Source organism: Nyctereutes procyonoides, unplaced genomic scaffold (assembly GCF_905146905.1).
Source record: "Nyctereutes procyonoides isolate TBG_1078 unplaced genomic scaffold, NYPRO_anot_genome, whole genome shotgun sequence".
Taxonomy (NCBI): Eukaryota; Metazoa; Chordata; class Mammalia; order Carnivora; family Canidae; genus Nyctereutes; species Nyctereutes procyonoides.
The window spans coordinates 15,692,927-15,710,658 of record NW_026575030.1 but is presented as its reverse complement, the minus strand read 5'-3'; the positions used below and the strand labels follow the sequence as shown (position 1 = coordinate 15,710,658).

Genomic DNA, 17,732 nt, shown 5'->3' with positions numbered 1-17,732 from the left:
CCTTCCAGGCCAGGTGGCCAGGCCCTCCCCTGGCGTGTATTTAAAGAGACACTCAGGCTGCTGGGGGCAGGGCTGTGTGAGGCCTACCTTCACCTCGAAGAAGGCAGACCCAAATGTGGGCCACCGGCAGATCCCCTTGAGGAACGCCACCTTGGCCTCCTCTACTGTCTTGTCCTTGTGCTTCTCATAGGCCAGAAGGATGTTCTGGGAGATGGTAAGGGCCAGTGAGCACCTGAGTGGGGCCAGTACCCTACCAGGGCCTTCGCACAGGGTCCCTGGGGCCCTAGTCCAAAGCTGCACCTCGATGCCTGCAGCCAGACTGGGGGGCTCCTAGAGCCAGTGTGTCCTCCACACACAGAGAATCAGTCTCTGATGTACTGGGGACAGCATGGGGAAGGGGTGACATTTGCAGGCACAGCATACCCTCCATGTCCAGAGCGTGCTCATCTTGCCTAGGCAGGGCCTGGCACCCATGGACCCAAGGGCCCCCTCCCCAAACCCATCAAGGACCTTTCTCCATTCCTCGGAGGACATGAGACGTGTCAGGTTCTCAGGCACAAGCTCCCTCAGGATCTTGGGGATACTAGCTAGCTGGGACCGGTTGTTGTCAAACTGGGCCTTGTAGATGAGGCCGGCCAGGTGGACAGCATCCTCCTGTGAACACTTGTGGAATCCACGAAGGTACTTGGGCAGCTCCTGGGTGATGGACGTATTGGCTTAGGCTGCTGCCCCCAGCTGCCCCCGGATGCTGCCCCCAGGCTGCTGCCGAGTTTAGGCGGCAGAGGTACTGGCTCACCCCCGGTCAGGAGACAGAGCCGGCAAAGCCTAAGGCCCATGGGGGAGGGTCTCGGGCAGGGGCAATGACCACCAAGTCAGGGCAGCGCTTCCTGATGTCTGGCCATAGAGGTGGTGGCCTGCCCTGTGTGGTTGGGATCTTCTGTCCCCTCCCCTTCTCAGCAATCATGCTGCAGGTGCTGGTACAGTCACCATCCCGGGGGCTGCTGTCCCTCTGCTCCTGGCTGCAGAACTCTCAGGGGTCAGACTGCCCACACATGGGGCCTAAGGGCCTCAAAAGCCGCTGCAGAGAGGGGTGTCCTGGAGCCAGGTGGCTGTGGGCCTGCTGCCTCCTCTCCTGCCGCTCAGGGCAGGTGTGGGAGGGATCAAAGCTGGACTCAAATACCCATGAGGAGGGAGCCTGCCTGGGTACCTGGTGGTAATGAAGTACGGTGTCTGCATTTACATCCTTCCCCGGGGTCACGTTGAGCCACAATTTCCGCATGAAGTACACCTGGTAGGGGAGTGTCACGGGTGCCCCTGGGCAGGGGGGGATGGGGTGAGGAGTGGGTTACTGAGCACCCAGGCTGTCCTGTGACCCAGCAGACTGTTGGACCTGTGCTGCACATCCCCTTTTGTGGCCGAGGCATTGCTGCCCCCCTCCCCTCACCCTGCCTGCAGCACGTGTGCCTCGATGCACCTCGCCCCCCTACATCACTGCTGTGTTTGCTCCTGCTGCCTCTCCTGCTGGAAAGCCTCATCCCCTCTTCCTCCCTAACCCCCATCTCTTCCTCATCCTTCAGGATAGTGTAGAGGCCATCCTTGCCGGGATGCTCCTGGATCTCCCTGTGGGAGTCAGCCCCCCCCACAGCCTTCATCACCCTGCATCCAGCCGTCTGTTCTAGACTTGGCCCCAGGTCTAGCCATACCCAGGACTCAGGGGATATAAGGGGAATGAATGAATGAATGAATGAATGAGCAGGGGCCATGCAACAGGTGCCAGGGAAACCTTCTGACCCTGGCACAGGGAGGAAGACTGTCCCCTCTCTCCCTGCCCCTTCTACCCCAGCCACTTCCCTTCTTCCTCACCCCTACCCTGCTCCCCTTACCTTCTTTCTGGGGCTTGTTTTTCTTCACCCAATCAGACACTTGCCGCAAGGAGTCAAAGAAGAAGTCTCCCTCCTTCTGGCTGATGACCTGGGGTGGATGGGGAGGAAGGCAGAGGGGTGTGCAGTAGAAGGGCTTCTGGGGAGTGCCCTCCTGGAGGGTGCGGAGCACCTGGGTCCAGCCAGCCCATCTATGGCCTGGGAGGCCCCATGCTCCTCAGCGTTGGGTCTGTCTTGGGGGCCTGTCCCCCCATTATGCTGCTCCATAAGCCTACCAACTTTTATCCTGCCAGCCCGTGTGCAGTGAGGGGCCTGGCCCAGGACACGGGGGAGAATGCCACATACCCCAGACATCTGCCTGCCTTCCCGCCACCCCTGGCCCACCCCGCCGACTGCACCTTGTCAGCAATCTTGATGAAGAGGCTGCAGCCTTCCCAGGAAGACAGCTGCAGCCTGGTGGCGATGCCCTGGCATACATCTCGCACCCGAGTGTAGGTGCCCACCTCCAGCATCTGGGCAGAGAGCAGTACATGAAGGTCTCAGGATGAGGCTCAGCCTGGCATGACCTCTCACAGCCTGGTGCTGTTTCTCCTAAGGATGGGCTCGGGGGGTGCCTGGGTGGCTCAGTTGGTTGAATGTTTGACCTGAGATTTTGGCTCAGGTCATGATCTCAGAGTCGTGGGATAGAGCCCTGCACCCACTCTACACTCAGTGGGAGTCTGCTTGGCATTGTCTCTCTCTCACTCTGCCCCTCCCCCACTCATCTATTCTTGCTCTCTCTCAAATAAATAAATAAATCTTTAAAAAATAAAGACTGTCTGGACATGCCTTAGCCTTCCCTTCTAGAAAACTGGGCAGATGCTTATGTTGTTCAGAGTTCACTGTCTTGAGGGCCCAGGAGGCTCAGCCTTTTGAACTTGGTTTGAGAGCCCTGCAGCCAGACTGTGGGAACTTTGCCTTGTGGGACCCACTGGCTCAAGATGATAAAGGCCATGCGGCCAGGGGTGGGGCGGGGTGGCGGGGTGGCGGGAGGAGGAGACGGCAGGGAGCATGCTCTTCGGCCCCTCCTCTGCACCTCACTGCTGCCACTTGGCTGGAGGGGACTCTACCACAGCTGGGGTCTAAGGGACTCTCCCTCTCACCTGTCCTCCGCCATCTCCCACAGCCCACAGGGGCTGGGTCTCCAGGCAGCCCCAATGACAGCAGTTCTTCCTCCATGCCCCAGGACAGGGTCGGAAGCCTACAGGAGCCCTCTGCCCTAGGACCCAGCTTCGATGCCCTTAGGGCATCTTAGAGGCCCTTAGGGCCTCTTCACTCCTGAACCTTGGCCAGAATGCCTTCTCTAGACTTTCCTGACTTCCTGCTCTGCTGACAGCTCCCACCTTCCCCCTGGGACAGCCCCTCTCTGTGCTGGCCCAGAGTGTCCCATATACCTTTGGGACTTGCCGCTGCACTAGCAACACCCCTTCTGGGGTGGCTACTCCCTGTGCTGGCTTTGAGCACCTGAGGGTGCAGGGCACTCAGTTCATGTCTAATGGGTGGGGAAGGAGACAGTGAAGGTGAGAGGCCTACTCTAACTTGGAAAACGGTGTCAGTCAGCTTCTTTTGGCTCTCCGTGGGAAACCAAGGTGGGGAGGTTTTACTAGGGGCTGCAGGCCAAGAGCCTGGGAAGCCAGTCACTCAGGCGGGGGTGGGGTAAGGGGCTCACCTCGCTAGTGTCGTTAGGGAAGTAGATCTTGTGGCAGATGCGAGAGATGTTCTGCTCTATGGCCTCCACCTCCACTGGGTGTGGGGGCTGCTTCCGGGGTCCTGTCCTAGAGTGAGATGACGCTGAGCATGCCACCCTGCCATCCCAGCCCAGCCCAGGTCCCAGCCACCACCTCCAAGCTAAATTATGTGCCAGACACAAACAATAGATAACTCTGCAATCCCAGTAGAGGATGGGGTACAGAGGGGCTGCCCCACTCCAGGCTCAGGCCAGCCTGGACTCACTTTCCAGGTGCCCTGCAGCTCCGAGGAGGCTGGGGAGGCCAGGACATACATGGGAAGGGGATCTGGGCAGAGCACCAGTGCCAGGGAGACCTGGGTTCTCATTCTCATACAGTGGGGGCATCTCCGCAGGGCTTCTCTGAGGGCACCCAGTTCCCCTCCATGACCATGGCCGAACCACTATCTCCCCTAGCCACAGGAGGCCAAGCTAGACAGGACAGGTGGCGTGGATGAGAATCAAGACAGCCAAGGAAGAACTGCCCCACTATGGGAGGGCTGGCCACATCGATTGGCAAGGAGTGGCCTCCCATCTTGGCCACCCTTGGCTGGGCTGGGTGGGGAGTTGGGTGGCTTGGGGCATTGACATCACACTCTGGCCTCCAGGCAGCTCCTCCTGTGCCCTGAATAGGCAGCTGTTAGGGTAGGAAGAGTCCATGGCTAAGACAGCCTGCCAGCAGCATCCACTGACCATCCAGGCCTGTCAGACCTTCAGAACCTCACTCCTAGCTTCTGTACAGGTTGCTGGGGGCCTGGGCCTGTCTCCTTAAGTGGACACCAGGTTCTGGGGAGGACACAGAACCTGGTTTCATGGACAGGTGTCCCCATTGTACCACAAGCCCTGGAAGGGCCAGATGGGTCCCTCAGCATCCATAGGCAGATGCTCCTGAAAGAGTAGGGAGCCGGCAGGCTCACCTCAGGATCCTCTGGATGCGCCGGCTGCAGTCGGGAGCCAATAGCTTCTTCCTCCGCGTGTCTACGAACTTCTGAGCATGAGGCAGCAGCGCCTTTCCCGGGGGGAAGAGGCCAGTGCAGAGCCACAGCAGCTGCCAGCCCCGCTCCTCACTGTACCTGGAGGCGGAAATGCCTATGAGCCCAGAAAGGATCCTCTACAGGCCTGGGCCAGTGGGGAGATGGGGTGTGAAGCCTGGCCAAGGCCGCAGCCAAGGAAGCCTGCTGCCCAGCGGCCTGATGCCTCAAAAGGTTTTCACATGCATAAAATGGGGTGGGGGTACCATCGTGCCCATTTGATGGAGGGGGGCACTGAGCTTTAGAGAGCCCATGACATGCCCAGGTCACAGAGGAGAAAGGGCAGGAGAAGGCAGGGACCAAGGCAGGTCCGCTTCCCTCCCTGCTCTGACCACCCCCAAGAAGTCAGCAGGACAGATGAGGGCCCAGCCTTCCCAATGCTGCTGTCCGTGCCGGGCAGGCTGGCAGCCCCCATGAGCTGAACACTGGTCACAGCCTCTGGGGCTACAGTGAAGCCTGAGGGGGCCTGGGCACGGAGCCGGGTGCCCTCGGGCCCCTTCTTGTCCCCAGCAGACCTCGTGGTGTTGTGTGTCAGCTGCTTCAGGATCTGGCAGTAGACCTCATCCTGCAGGGCTGACTCCTGGAGGGCCAACGAGAAGATCTGGTCGGTGAGCTCCACGGAGGTCCAAGCCTGTCGGGATGGGTAGTCACCCATGTACCGGAGGATGGGTGTGGCTGTCAAGGAGAATGCGCCAGCCTGGCCGCCTGTTACCTCTGACCTGCCCCTGGCCCCACACGGCCCGACCAGCCCCGTGCGCGGCATCCTGCCTCTGCCCTGCACTCCCGGGGGCCCGTGCCCTTCACGGGGTGGTGGTGGGGCCTGTGCATGTGGGGTTGACCCAGAGCTGGGGCAGGCTCCGGGGAAGGATATCAATGAAGATCTGACAGGCAAGGTCCCGGAGCTCGGCATTGGCGTGGACTTGCTTGAGCAGAGGCTGCCGCAGTGGCTCGGATGAGTGGGCCCACAGGTGGCCCTGTGTCCGGGCCAGGGGCAACATGGTCCTCCTGACTGTCTCCTTCTCTGGGGCCCTGTTAGGGACGGTGGCTGGTGTGAGGGCCTTTCTCAAGCCTTCTCTGCCCATGTGTGTACTTCGAGGGAGAGACCCAGGCCCCGCCCTGCCCTCCTCTTGCCCCGCAGAGGCCAGGTGGACACTGCACCTGCCTCCGTGGCTTCCCTGTGAACTTCAGGGAACACCGAGGGGCTGGCAGGGCCTGGTGGGGGCCTGAGTGGGCACCTAAAGAACTCGTAGGAGAATTCCTCCAGGGTGTGTGGCTTCTCCTTGGGCTGTTCCTCAGGCAGTGGCTCTGTGGGCTGCACCTCCTGGGCTGCCAGCTTCCGCTTCTCTGGTGACATGGCCAGCAAACTCTGTAGAGGCACAGGCCTATGGGTTCCACTGCCCACAGGGCTCTTCCTGTGGGCTCCTTCCTGGCCTGGTTGCTCCAGTGCCATGGGAGGGGCTGACCACAGGGTTGTACAGGCCTGGGCCTACCCCTCTCGTGTCACCTTGTGTGTGACCCATGACCACTGTCTCAATGTCTCCAAGCCTGTTCCTGTTCCTTAGGGAGGCTTCTCAGACCCACGAGGCTCCCTTTCCCCAGGGCACCTCTCAGGGGCACCCTGCCTCTGCCTGCCTGGTTCCCTACCTCCCTCAGGCCACAGCACAATGTCACTTCTTCTGGGATGCCCTGCTGACAGGGCAGGCCCCTATCCTATTATTCGCTCCTAGAACAACCAGTGCTTCTTCTTGGTGGTACTTTGTACACTAGCCATCGATTGTTTGCCTAAATGCTCCTTGAGGGTAGAGTCACTGTGGTGTTCAGTGCTGTAGTGCCTGGGGCACACAGTTGGCACTCAATATGTGAATACTGGAATGCCTATCTGTCCTGTCTCTCTGTGGAGCTGGCTTTAGGGACTGCGGTGAGTGGTTTGTGGGTAGGGAGACCTGGGCCCCCATGGGTCAGGTTTAATCAAGGCTGACAGTGGGGAAAGGGTGGGTTTGTTCCCAGGACACACTGTAGTGGGAGCATCTGTGAAGTGCCAAGTGCTGTGCAGGTCAGTACACAGATACTGTGCCAGGTTCGTGGTCAGTCACCCCAGAGGGATGACAGGGGCGGCAGAGCAGACCTAATGCCCAGGTGACCTCCTGGCGCTCTACAAGGTGGGGTATGAGCCCCTGAGCTAGCAACCAAGCCTCATCCTCATGTGCCCACAGGTGCCTGGGCTGAGAACAGATGAGCATATGAGTTACCATCAGCTGTGCGGAGGGCTTGGTGACCGTTGGGATGGTGTAGAGGCAAGCTGTGGGCACCAGCCCCGTCTTGCCTGTCCTGTCGTTCTGGCCCAAGGTCCAGTTCTCAGATGCCAACAACCCCTGCTTCTTTGTCAGGATCAGCAGGTCCCCCTTCTTGAAGGGCAGGATGGTGGTGTCATCTGCAATTCCAGGTCACACACAGGGGCAGGAAAGCACCACTTACCAAGGGCGCTGCAGAGGCCAGAAACTGTGCTGGCATTTTGTGGTCTGTCTCCTTCAGGAGGTGAGGAAAGCCAGACACGGAGTGGTGGGCCCGAAGCCACTGTGAAGCTGAGTGGTGGTGGCCTTCCTGGCCACAGAGCCCGGGCAGGCAGGGGCGGGGAGCTGTGGCTGAGTCCCCAGCCTCAGGGGACCTGCTCTCTGTGCTGTGAGGTCTCCTGAGCCTGCATCCTCCTCTGTCTCAGGCAGTTGGCAGATGTAATGGGCAACAGGGATGAGGTCTCCCAGCACACATTTCTCTCCATCCCAGTAGGCCACCCGGCTCCCCGTCGCAGTCATTGCACCCCCTAATTCCCAGGGGTGCTCAGCTCTTGCTGCAGTGCTGGCTTGTAGGGAAGGTGGCCAACACCTAGACCAGCTCAGGGCTCAGTCCCCCACCCCTAAGGTCTGTGACCCTGGACCATCTGCTTCCCTTCTCTGAGCTTCCAGTTCCTTGTCTGTAAATGGGAAATTGAGTGGCTGTGGGGATGGTACTCAGAGCTCAGTTTGGTGGCCTGGCTGTTGTCCACAGTGGGAGGGAGCGGACTTCCCTGAGCTTCCTGCAGCTACTGTCCTCAACTAGTTTCACCTTGGGGACTTTGAGACCACTTCCTTTAGCCCCTCATTTTATAGAAGGGAGGGCCTTGCCTAAAGCTGCCCCACACCAAGCTTCATGGCCCTCTCCCTCCTTGTGCTTGGGTCCCTCCTGGAACCCTGCCACATGGCCACTGAGACAGGGGGATGAGCCAACCACCCTCCCATTGACCAATGACCTGCCCCTCCCCACCGGGCACCTGTGGCCTTCCTGTTCTGCAGAGCCATGGCGAACACAGACCTCTCCTTCAAGCCTTCCAGAAACATAGCTACCAGCTCGGCGATGGCCACGCTGCTGGGGGACATGAACTTGTACTCCTCTTCATGCAGCGTGGAGAGTACCAGCCTCTGCCCACCCTGCGCCTCTCTGATGGGACAGAGGATGCAACATGACTAACGGCCTGCTCCACCCTCCCCGTTCCAGCACCTCGACAGCCTCAGAGGGGGTGACCCTCCTGAGTCATAGACGATTTGATCAGGGGCACTGGTGGGGCCAAGGTGTGAGCTGAGGTCAGCCTACGTCCCAGGGACTCCCATGTGTGGTGGACAAATGACATCCAGAGCTCAGGGTCCCTTGGGCTTCAAAGGAAGTGAGTGATGACCTCCTGCTCTGTGGGCTCAGCTCTGGGTGGGTGATGAGGCGGCTGGTGTGCTGGGCCACCACAAGGATATGGCAGAGACTGTTGGAGTTGAGATAAGGCACTAGTCTTGGTGAGCTTGGGTGCGCTATGTCCCATCTTATGTCATGGGGACAAGTGCCAGCATGATCAGCCTGAGTAAGTGGTGGCCACTGTGTGCCCCCCACACACTGGTAATGATTATACTGGTCATGGCACACTGGGGTATGCTTTAACCAAGGGGGGCTCCGGCAGGGCACAGGCAGGCCCTTCCCAAAGGGCTGGGAGGCATTCTCAGAAGACAGGAGGCATGCAGAACCATAGAGGTGGGGGCATCTGAGGCCCAACCTGGCCTGCAAGGCTGCCCTGCCACACATTCTGCCTCTGTCCTTTACTTCCTCTCTCAGATGGTCTTCAACCTTTCATGTGACCAGTCTTGCCCACAAGAAGGGAAGGAGCCTGTAAATGAATGCACACCCAAAAGGGGCTGCAAGCTTTTGTGCCCCCTCCCAGGTGGATTTGGGTTTTAAAGAGAAGCCCAAGAGAACAATGCCTCGAGTGCAGACACAGCAGTTAACAGAGTAGTGCCAGCCCAGTGGCAGGAGAGGATGAGGTCCCACGTCCAGCGGCCATCACACTGTACATGCCCATCCTCATCCCTGCACCCCAGCTGGGTGCCAAAGACAACATGCCTCCCTCTATCCCTGTATCTCCTGGAGCCCCCAAGAACTAAGGTTGGAGGAAAGAGAGATTCAGGGCATGTTCCCTTGGGACACCCACCTGTTGGTGATCAGACTCATGACTTCTGGGAAAGAGAGTTCTAGGAGTATCTTCTCTCTCTGGTCCAGGAAGTACATCCCCTTCCAGTTAACAGCTAAGATCAGCTGAGTCTTGGGCAGTCGGGGACCTGGCCAAGGGAGACAGGGGTGTGAAGTTTAAGCTGTCCTCATGGGGAACCCTGCCTGCACCCACTCAGCTCCAACAGATCCCATTACCGGAGAGCGTGGTGACCTCAAAGAGCCGGGAGAAGAGCAGCGGCCACTGCAGGCGGGCGGTGTCCACCACCTGCTCCTGCACAGCCAGCGGCTTTGCCTGCTTCTGGGTGTACTGTGCCTGCAGGGGGACACAGTGGGTCACTTCCATCACCCATCTCTCACCCAGTCAACCCCAGCTTCAACTAGTGACCCAATGTCTACGGTGCTCATTTGCTGGACCATTCTGTGAAGACTCTATCTGAAGAAAGGTTAGTGCTGGTGAGGGCTGGTGGGGATGCTCTGGGGGGGCTGGTACAGCCCTATTTTACCTGCCTTGGTGGAGGACCATTTGTGGGTGGTTTTGAGAAGGGAGGAAGCCTTGCCCCCTCGTTAGCATCAGGACGCCAGAAGGTGGTAGATCAGGCTGCAGCTCGCTGCCTCAGCATGGAAAGCTATGAGGGGGGCTTGCGTGTGCACGCGTGCTCGGGCCTGTTCCTGCCAACACATGCGTGCCTTATGGGCCTATGTCTTGCTCTGTGCAGGAGGCCTGTCTTGGTGTGCATCTCTGTGTCTTCGGTACCTCTGTCTATCCTCTCTGCCTACTTGGGAGCCCCTGCTCAGGGACCTTCATCTCAACCAGACCCTAGTCGACTTTCCTTCCTCCTTCTTTCTTGGCTTCTTCTCCACCTCTCCACCCCACCCCCCATCTCCACTAGTCTCTGTCCATAGCTGGCTATAGTGGCCAACTGAACTTTCTTTTTACTATTTGTTGAATGAAATGTTACTTCTCTTGTTTTCTGTTTAAAAAGTGGTTAAGTAACATTCATGCTCTGGATTGTGGAATGCAAATCAATGGCTTATAGCTGAAGGGTGATCTGGCGACGGGCAACATGTATCAAGAATTGTAGAATGTTCATACACTCTGAAATCTCCTTTCTAGGAATTTATCCTGGCAAATAACTGTCAAGTGTATAAAAGTTGTATCTACAAAGTGGTTCACTTTGTAGTTTTTATTGTGAAAAATGGAGAATGATCTTACCGTCCATCAACAGGAATCAGTGAATTATAATTCATTATTGCAGTACTATGCAGCCATTAAAAATGAACATGAAAAAAGGAAGAAAAAAGAGGAAAAAAAGGAAAGAGAAAAAAAGAAAAAATGAACATGAAGAACAGTATTTAGTGATACGGAAATACAGCTTCATGCTATGTGGTTAAGTGAAGAAGCAGGTTGAAAGTGGCTATATGATATGATCCTATGCTTATTTTTTAAAAGGTATATTATTGGGGCACTTGGGCGGCTCAGTGGTTGAGGGTCTGTCTTTGGCTCAGGTCATGATCCCGGGATCCAGGATCAAGTCCCACACCGGGATCCCCACAGGGGCCTGCTTCTCCCTCTGCCTGTGTCTCTCATGAATAAATAAATAAAATCTTTCTGAAACAGTATATTATTTCTCTCTCTCTAGTCATGTTCATATCTCAGTTGTACAAGCATGGATATCATCTGGAAGGATGTATACCACAATGTTAAGAGCAATGATCTCATTGATATATTATTGGTGATTTCACTTTTCTCTTTGTATCTGTTTGTTTTCTGATGTATTTGGTAATGTAGATGTTTTAAGTGGTTTAATGGAAAAAATTCTGTGTATCTATGTTCACTTTGGAAAAGAGTGGCTGGGTAACATTTCCTAATTCTTTACCCTCACCCCAACTCTCTCTTCCCAAATTACAAAGCCACTTTTTACTCATGTTCATTTGGGTTCACATATGCCTCTGGTGGTCCCTCCTTCATATGAGCCCTAAAAGCCCATGGTCTCTCTCCTGTAAACACATCCACTCAGGCTGGGAATCACCAAATATGACCCAGTGGGCTTTGCTGCCTCAAATTCCTATCACCAAGAATTCCTATCGCCATCTTATAGAATAAAGGTCTGGTGGTCAAATATGTCTGGGAAATGTGTCTGGGTAAAACAATCAGGCTTCTCTACTGCAGGACTTGTCAGAGCCTTTCATAAGCAGTTATGCACTGTGACTCCCTAAGAGCAGGACATGGAAAGTTGTATTTTCCAAACCACAGGTGCACAGAACCCTTGTCCGTGGGCCCTCTTGGGGCACCCCCTTTTCCTGTGGCAGAATGGAGACTATGTTGCTTGGCCATTCTCACTGCCCCTCTCTGAATTTGGATGGCCCCTGCTGCTTGAGCCACACACTTGGGGTTCATCTCCCTACCACTGAGTTGTCAGTCCCTAACAAGTAGGCATAGTGCTGTCTTCTTCCTCCCTCCCTGTCCTGCCCTTTCTTGGTTCCTAGTGCCATGGGGATAATGAAAGTGGGCGTGTGTTAAACAAAGGGGAAACCCCCTATTCACAGCTCTCCTGCCATGGCAGCAGCAGTGAACAGTGAGCCATGCCTGGAACCTCAGGCCATGCTTCTGAGCTCAGCACCCTGGGAGGAAAGAGGCACTGATTGGGGGAGGGGGGCAGGTTTGGAGAGGGCTGCCTCTGTGGCGGGGCAAGGGAGGTGCTATCCCCTCTCATGGGGTGGTGTTCGGGGGGCAGTGGGAACCCGCACCGGTGTGGGTGATCCTGAGGACACAGGTGTGTGTCAGTGAGAAGGTGGAGGCATGAGCCCCCAGGAGGAGCCATGTTTACATGGTACAGGCTGACCGGGCAGGGGTAGAAGATGGGCGGCCCTCCTGGCTGTGCAGAGCCTGTACTGAGGGCTGGGTGTGGTGTGCAGTTGGCAGCTGTGGGTGCCCACCTGTGCCAAAAGGCTGAGACCCAGCCAGATGCTGTGATAGAGATGAGGACAGGGATGAGCTGCCCTAACTCGCCCAAGATGCTGCCTGGAAGGGATGAGGGACAGTAGAGTAGGCCTGTGATAGGGAGCTGGACTGAATGATATTGTAGAAATCTCGAGACAAAGCGAGGCGCCCTGGCAAGTCAAAGTCTCCCATTGCCCAGTGGGAGGACTGTGTCCCTGGACACACCTAGGCCCTCTGTCCCAAAGGAGGCTACATAGCCCAAGTGCCCAGGCTCCATGGAGGCTGACCTTGGCGTGGGCAGCAGTGACGAGGCTAGCCCACTTCTCTGGAGGCTTGGTCTTGTACAGCTTGGAGGGGATGCAGCTGGGCAGCAGCTCCTGGACAGCTTCACTCCCTACCGAGGCACCGAGCTGCACGTAGCAGTGCTTGGCCAGCAGCTGTACCAGATCATCCTCCTGCACACCCCAGAAACAAACATGGAAGTAAGGGGGGGATGTGTAAGAGCCCACCTCCCCCACGACATCCCTGCCACATCCCAGCTCTTGCCCCAGCACAGTGGAGATGGCCAGCAATCAGGCCATCTGAGAACCAGGAATCTGAGCAGCCACCTATCCTGCCACCTCTGTTAGGCTGGACCTGCCCTTTCCCCAACACTCTGGGATCATAGTGTGCCAAATGGGACCCAGGAGGCTGCTGTCCTGCTGGTAGGCTGGAACTTCTCAGCAGCCTCAGCCCAAGCCCTGCAAGGCCCTCTGCCAGAGGACAAGGGGCGACCCCCCGTGCTACTCACCCACCTCTCAGGTAGACAGTGAATGTGCGGGAGTGAGCTCTGAGGCCCTGGTGGAGCCCCAACAGTGTTGTCTTAGTAGGGTCAATGTGGGCCACCTCTACCTATCTTACACAGTGCTCTTACCCACTGGTCACTCCTGATCAGTGACCCCACCCCCCCCGTGTGGCTTATGCAGGGATTCATTTGGGCAGGGTCCCATGTAAGGCACCAGCATGGCCCAGCATAGGGCAGGGCTCCTTGCTCCAGGGGCCCTCTAGGTGCCCAGCAGCCCTCTTCTCTCCAGGAGGCCAAAGCTTGCAGAGTCACCTAACTGTCTGCCCCTCTGGGGCCTGTCTCCCTGGCGCCTGCCTCTCCTTGCCCACTGCCCCATTTCAGACAGGCCTCCAGGGTTACCGCAGCCAGCTCCAAGCCCGAGAACAGTGTCCTCCTTACTGAGGCCCGAGAAGGCCTGCAAACGCAGGTGTAGTGTCAGTCCAAGGACTGGGTGCACGACTCCCCTCCCTGGATCCTCACACCATACATATAGCTCTCAGTCCTCCCTGTGCTCTCTAGGGCCGCCTTCCTGCTGCCCCATGAATGGCTGCTGTGGTAAAGCCACATGGGTCTGGGGCTGATGGGAGGCCTCCCCTGCCTGCTGCTGGTGCATCGAACCCTGAAGACCTGAGCAAACCCGTGGTCCACAGGAGGAGGAAGGCGCCAGGCTGGGAGGGTACAGCTGCACAGCCAGCAGAGGGGCCTGGGGACCTGCACTCCAAGAACACATTCCTGGCCTCTGCCTCCTGCCTCTTCCTTCTCCATACTCCTCACACCCCATTCTGTGGGGTGCTCCCTGAGGGCTGAAGCCCAGCCCGGCCCGGCCCTGGAACACGGTAGTCCCCCAGGCTGACTGACAGGTCCGTCTCAGGGCCCCCTCGTGGCGGCGGGGTCTCCTCACCTTCTCGAAGTTGTACTCGCCAGACCAGACCCCATGCAGGACTTGGCGGTAAATGAGCTGGGTACTGACGGGGTCCTCCTGGGAGTCATGCCAGGGGGTGAAGAACTCCTTCCGGAAGTAGATGCGCCAGGGCGACTGGCGCTCGTTCTCCCCCCTGTCCCGGGCCAGCTGCTCACACTGGGCGACTGTATCCATCACGTGGTCGCGCCCGCTGCCCAGGGACCAGAACTGAGGCCAGAATGGGGACAGTGGGGGGTTAGCAACCGCTGCAGGCCAGGCCCTGCAGGGACACCCACCATCAGACTAGGCGAGTGGAGGGGGGGACTCAGCGGGTTCTCCAGGGTCTGAGGGCTTCCCCAACAGGGGCCTGGCATGCCCATCACTCTGACACACGTTGCCCTACAGGCCCCTCCCAGAAAAGGTATGGGTTGGTGTCCAAGGCCGGCATGCAGGGGCTATAGACCTCGACTGGTGGATTGGCGTGAGTGTGTTGGAGGCTGTGGGCTTGGGTGCAAGAGCGTTCAGGTGGCGCCATGTGGTGGGACCCTCTGACCTGGGGCATGGGAGTCTGCAGCTCCCTGGTACGTGGGGACTCCCCGCAGGATGGTGACTGCCTGGTCTATGTGGGGGCTGCTCAGGTGTGGCCAGGGACCTACGAGATATGTGTGACACGGGGCCAGGGCGCAGCCACTGGGCTGAGTACATGAGTGTCCCGGCAGGAGGACAAGTCTCCTCTGTGTGTGTGCATCTGATAAGGGCAGTCGTAGCCAGGGGGACATGGTAGAGGGGCTCGAGCTGGCCTGGGTGTCTGCGGGAGGTGGGAGAGGGTGGGGCACTTGGCAGTACCTTGTCGTACACGGCCACCTGGAGAGAAAAGCCCAGGTGATCGCTGAGGCCCTGCTTGTGGGCAATGTGCAGGCAGACTTCCCGAGATGTCGAGGCAGAGTCAACCATGACAGTCAGGCTCTCTCCAGTCACCAAGATGACATGGATTGGGATGTGCTTCTTGGATTTGACTGCCTGGGGACGGACGAAGACTCAGGCCCTCTGTCCTGGAGGCCTCCCCACCATCGCTCCTCTCCCCGGCTTCCCATCCCTAGGGGTTCCCAAGCACCAGGCCTGCTGAGGCCCCACCCAGCTCAGCACAGAGGGAACAATGAACACTCTGGCCAGCGATGTGGGCTGCTGAGCTGATGGACCCGCCGTGGGAGGAAGAGCAATATCGTCTGCAGCGGGATCAGGAGTTTGTGCGCCTCTCCGAGGTACACGGGTGGGGCGCAGCCTGTAGGTGGGGGTGGGGGGAGGGTAGAGGGGTCCCATTTTAACATGAGAACTCTGAGCTTTGGGGAGGTTAAGTGATTCAATCTCAGAAGGTCAGAGGAGCTCTTGGAAATCTCCAAGTCCTGAACTCCGAGACTGTTTGGGTGCACGGAAGCTACTGTCCCTGTGTGCGCATAGCACGGTGTGAGCACGGCACGCACAGCTGCTGCCAGGACACAAGCAGTGCTGGCGCCCAGGTGCAGAGCAGATAGAAAAGGGAGAAGGAGAAGGGGGTCTGGACTTGGGTGGCAGGGCGAGAATGGGAAGGGGAGCCGCAGGAGGTGGTCCCAGCATAGGGCCTGACGGGGCACAGGAAACATGTGCCTTCCAGGAGCCTTGGGCCCCCTCCACCCTGCCCATGTCTGAATGACCCTTCCTGAGGACACTGCAAGAATGCACAGATGACACAAACAGCAATGTCACCAAGGATGTCCACCTTGGAATGATCACTGCCTTCTTAATAAAATGCGTATGTTCTTGGGAGGGTTAACACTTTACCCATTCAGTAGTCAATCACACTGTAAGGCTAAGATTTATTTTCCCTTAAGCTGGTAGGCCCCTAAAGACCTGGGGAGGGCTCTTTTGAAGCCTGGGCCATGCCTAGGGAGGCTGAGCCCAGGCGTGACCCATAGAGGGCACCAAGAAAGCTGGAGGGGCCCAGAGGACACACTTCCTGCTGGCAGGTGCTGGAGGAGCCATGGGGCCCGGCAGCATCCTCTTCTGGTGGTCTCCCACCCCTGCTGGCCCCTACCTGCAGCTCCAGCCACGTGGGGGGCTCCGTGCGTACCCCATTAGCATAGGTTCGTCTCAGGCGTTCTGCACAGAAGGGCCCATAGCCAGCCGGCCCTTGACCAATGAAGTTTAGCAGATACTGGTGGGTGAGGAAGGGAAGGGGAGGAAGACACTTAGAATGGAAGCTACTTTCTATTTCCTGCCCAGACAGATTCTGAAAATCATAATACTCACTGCAACTAAGGGAGTTGATGAATGTGTTAACTGACCTTATTGTGGTGATCATTTTGCACTATATGCCTATGTAACATCACTACACTGTACACCTTAAATTTAAATCTGGGAAAAATGAAAACAAAATAATAATATCCAGTGTTGGCAAAAGTGTGTTGAGATAGGCACTTTTCACACACCATGAGAAGGAATATAAATTCACACAGCATTTCTGAGGACCAGTTTGTCACTATGTTTAAATACTGCACAGCTTAAAAACGTGCATGCTTCTTGACCCAATAATTCAGACTCATTTTATATACGGTGTGTATGGTGGTGACCAGTTGGAAGACAGGCCCTAAATGTCCATTGGCAAGTCAGATACCCTCTGGGATAGCTATATACCTAGATGGCACTCGGGAAAAAGTTTAAACCACGAGAAGACACTTATGGAGATAAGTGAAAATGCAGGAGAGTCCATATTTAAAACACATCTGACAAAAGGTGTTGAAAACCATTTTGTCTCACAGAGATTTTGTGAGGAGATGCAGCCTGAAAGAGTTTGCTCATGTCAGGAGTGGCCCTGGTGCCCAGGGAAGATGGTCCAATGACCACGCCTCCTGCTGTCCCTGAAGGGACACAAGAGGAAGTGAGATTATTTCTTGTACGATCACAGGTAGGACGCTGGTACCACAAAGGGAACAGAAGGTACCTCTGGGTGTGGGGATGACTCGTGTTTTCTTTTCAGACTTGCTGCATTTCCTACATATTATTTTACAATCAGAACTCAAGCTACATCAAAGCAGCGAGGCCTGGGGCTTCCAGTACTCAGGAGCACCTGTCAACACCCCACGTCCATTTTTAGCTCTGAGGACTAGAGAGTGAGCTGGCAGTCAGCCTCCAGTCAGTGCCCACTCCTGGGACACCTTTGTCTTTTCAACACACAGTTCACCCACCACTTCACTGTCGACTCCGAAGAGCCATCTTGGTGTCTGGGACCAGTGAAGTGGCCCTGCAGACCCTGATTAGGGGCCAGAAGGAGCCAGGTCCAGAGTCTTCTTTTAAAGATGGGGAAACTGAGGCCCAGGAGGCACTGCTGCCTACCCTGGCCTGCAGGAGCACGGCTGGGACTTCTGGACCTGCTCCTGAGCCTAGAGCCAACCCATGCTTGCTGTAACCCACCGCCCCCCCCCCCTTCGACCCCTGCCCTGGGGGCCTCCTCACCTTCATGAACCTCTCGGAGGGTGGGAAACAGCCCAAGCAAAGGCTGAGCAGGATCCAGCCCCGGGCCAGGCAGCTTGTTTTGAAGTTCTCGGACAGCTGCTTGCAGATCTGGCAGTAAATCTCGTCCCTGAAAGACACACACAGCAGGGAGGCCAGGCTGGGGGCTGGCTCTGGGTGAGGGGACAGTGACGTCTGGGCACATGGCTCCTTCTGTGCCCCTGAGTGGGGTCATCTACACATGGCAACCTCCAGTCTCCTCACCTCCAGTTGCCTTGGCTGGGCTCCCCTGCCACATCCCAGGCCCATGGGGTGTCCGCTCACAGCACCCTGCCCTCCAGCTGAGGGGCGCAGCTGCAGAGAATGCCCAGGGGTCCACAGCCC

General features: G+C 57.2%; 1 protein-coding gene across 4 annotated transcripts in view; it reads right to left on the bottom strand.

The window, feature by feature from the left end:
* Window positions 1–17,732, bottom strand: part of MYO7B (myosin VIIB) — an 89,625-nt gene that overhangs the window by 1,817 nt on the left and 70,076 nt on the right. For all 4 annotated transcript variants that reach the window (XM_055315956.1, XM_055315957.1, XM_055315958.1 and 1 more), the window contains exons 27-45: window positions 17,352–17,478; window positions 15,934–16,053; window positions 14,709–14,882; window positions 13,863–14,090; window positions 12,426–12,593; window positions 9,393–9,510; window positions 9,178–9,304; window positions 7,981–8,147; window positions 6,926–7,107; window positions 5,912–6,042; window positions 5,548–5,705; window positions 5,192–5,345; window positions 4,563–4,718; window positions 3,589–3,694; window positions 2,279–2,392; window positions 1,884–1,971; window positions 1,208–1,314; window positions 511–696; window positions 88–204 (exon numbers count right to left, since the gene is read on the bottom strand). In XM_055315956.1, coding sequence (XP_055171931.1) covers window positions 88–204; window positions 511–696; window positions 1,208–1,314; window positions 1,884–1,971; window positions 2,279–2,392; window positions 3,589–3,694; window positions 4,563–4,718; window positions 5,192–5,345; window positions 5,548–5,705; window positions 5,912–6,042; window positions 6,926–7,107; window positions 7,981–8,147; window positions 9,178–9,304; window positions 9,393–9,510; window positions 12,426–12,593; window positions 13,863–14,090; window positions 14,709–14,882; window positions 15,934–16,053; window positions 17,352–17,478 — 2,728 coding nt within the window. The remainder of the gene's footprint in view (window positions 1–87; window positions 205–510; window positions 697–1,207; window positions 1,315–1,883; window positions 1,972–2,278; window positions 2,393–3,588; window positions 3,695–4,562; window positions 4,719–5,191; window positions 5,346–5,547; window positions 5,706–5,911; window positions 6,043–6,925; window positions 7,108–7,980; window positions 8,148–9,177; window positions 9,305–9,392; window positions 9,511–12,425; window positions 12,594–13,862; window positions 14,091–14,708; window positions 14,883–15,933; window positions 16,054–17,351; window positions 17,479–17,732) is intronic.